The following is a 1,376-nucleotide window of genomic DNA, read 5'->3' on the forward strand; positions in this document are numbered from 1 at the left end:
GTGTGTTAAGATTAATTGTTTGGAAAATAGGTTATACAGATGTGTGTACTAAACACATTCAACACCTATGTCAACACATGATTGTCATGAGTAATTATTGTAAGTATCGTAATTATCGTAATTATCGTGTCTGGGTCATACTTTGTTTAATATACATCATATATATGTATATATATATATATAGAAGGGAGATACTTTTTTCACTTATTAGGTATAAAACACACCTGAAACTGATATTAAAAAATCACTTCAGCTCCAGTCTTTCAGAAGTCAAGCCACACGAAGAACATAACAAAATGAGTACTTAATCTCTAGTGATGACGAATCAATTGTTTCTGTAAGTAATAATTTTTTTTAAATATTTTTATTTATTTACTAACAATTTTAAAAAAAATAATAATTTTAGGAAAGTCTATTAAAAAAAATAAAAAAATCGAGGAAAACAAAAACAGAGTGTAGCGAAGATGACTCATCTAATACGACATTTGTGAGTAAAAAAATGTCTTTATACGTTTATTTCAAATTTATTTCTAAGATTCTATTTTTATAATATATTTTAGGAACAGCCGCCGAAGAAATCAAAAAAGATGGATACTGCTGTTAGCTCACAGAAAAAAAACTCAAAAAAAACCACAGTATATACTTGTTTTCAATTTATGTAAATTATTTAAAAGGTTGTTCCGTTTTAAGGACATGTTTTTTTTTAGTTTTCGAGCTTGTTGGAGAAAGCAGAAAAAGAAGCAATCCCGAACCGTCAGTTTTGTTACGATCGATCCATTTTAAAAGCCGATAGCGAATCACAACAAGCCAAATACGACATTTCTATCGAAACGCCAAACGCTAAAAAATATATTGTTATTGAGCAGTTTGATATCGATAAAATATCAAAAGTTTCGCCATCACTAAGGTAAATTATTATATATTATTATGTTATTTCCATTTTCCTTTATTCTAATACATTTTTTTTCTAGATGGAAACACGTACAATATTCGGCTAAACTTTGTTTGACGGACACTTTAAAAAAGGATGCAAAAATACAACAACTCATCAAGCAGCTTTTTGATGAGGTAGCAGCTCGATTTATGTCCGACGAGACTAGAATTGTTAAGACTTATTCGGATAAATAGATATTTTATGTATTTTGTTATTTTTATGGTAAATATAATGTGGTGATAGTAATTGTTGTATTATTTATTATACACTCTAGTATAAATGGTTCAAAATAAAAAAAATTATTATATTCATAAAAAAACGTTTTTTAAATAGATATATATGTTTGTATTTTCAATTATATAAGCGTGTTAATAATGTTAAGAGGTATAAATAAGGTTTTTATAACCAAAAATCTATATTTCATCAGCGGTGGTTTTACATA

The 1,376-nt window shown here is 27.0% G+C and overlaps 1 protein-coding gene across 1 annotated transcript; it reads left to right on the forward strand.

The window, feature by feature from the left end:
• The first annotated feature begins 268 nt into the window (after window positions 1-268).
• Window positions 269-1,128, forward strand: LOC126844027 (uncharacterized). Its single transcript, XM_050581869.1, has 5 exons — window positions 269-337; window positions 412-487; window positions 561-635; window positions 708-907; window positions 972-1,128. The coding sequence occupies exons 1-5, from the start codon at window positions 318-320 to the stop codon at window positions 1,126-1,128; spliced, it is 528 nt and encodes a 175-aa protein (XP_050437826.1). The 5' UTR covers window positions 269-317.
• The last annotated feature ends 248 nt before the right edge of the window (window positions 1,129-1,376 follow it).

Source organism: Adelges cooleyi, unplaced genomic scaffold, assembly GCF_023614345.1.
Source record: "Adelges cooleyi isolate 19-005CV unplaced genomic scaffold, UGA_ACOO_1.1 ACOO_flye_CR_arks_rails_tigmint_CR_PRNA_593, whole genome shotgun sequence".
NCBI classification, from domain to species: Eukaryota; Metazoa; Arthropoda; class Insecta; order Hemiptera; family Adelgidae; genus Adelges; species Adelges cooleyi.

Bases quoted from the DNA above. Each gene is read 5' to 3' on its own strand.
- LOC126844027 (XM_050581869.1), top strand. From the start codon at position 318: ATGACGAATCAATTGTTTCT. The intron at 338-411 runs GTAAGTAATAAT...ATTTTAGGAAAG, and splicing joins ATGACGAATCAATTGTTTCT to TCTATTAAAAAAAATAAAAA. The intron at 908-971 runs GTAAATTATTAT...TTTTTTTTCTAG, and splicing joins AAAGTTTCGCCATCACTAAG to ATGGAAACACGTACAATATT.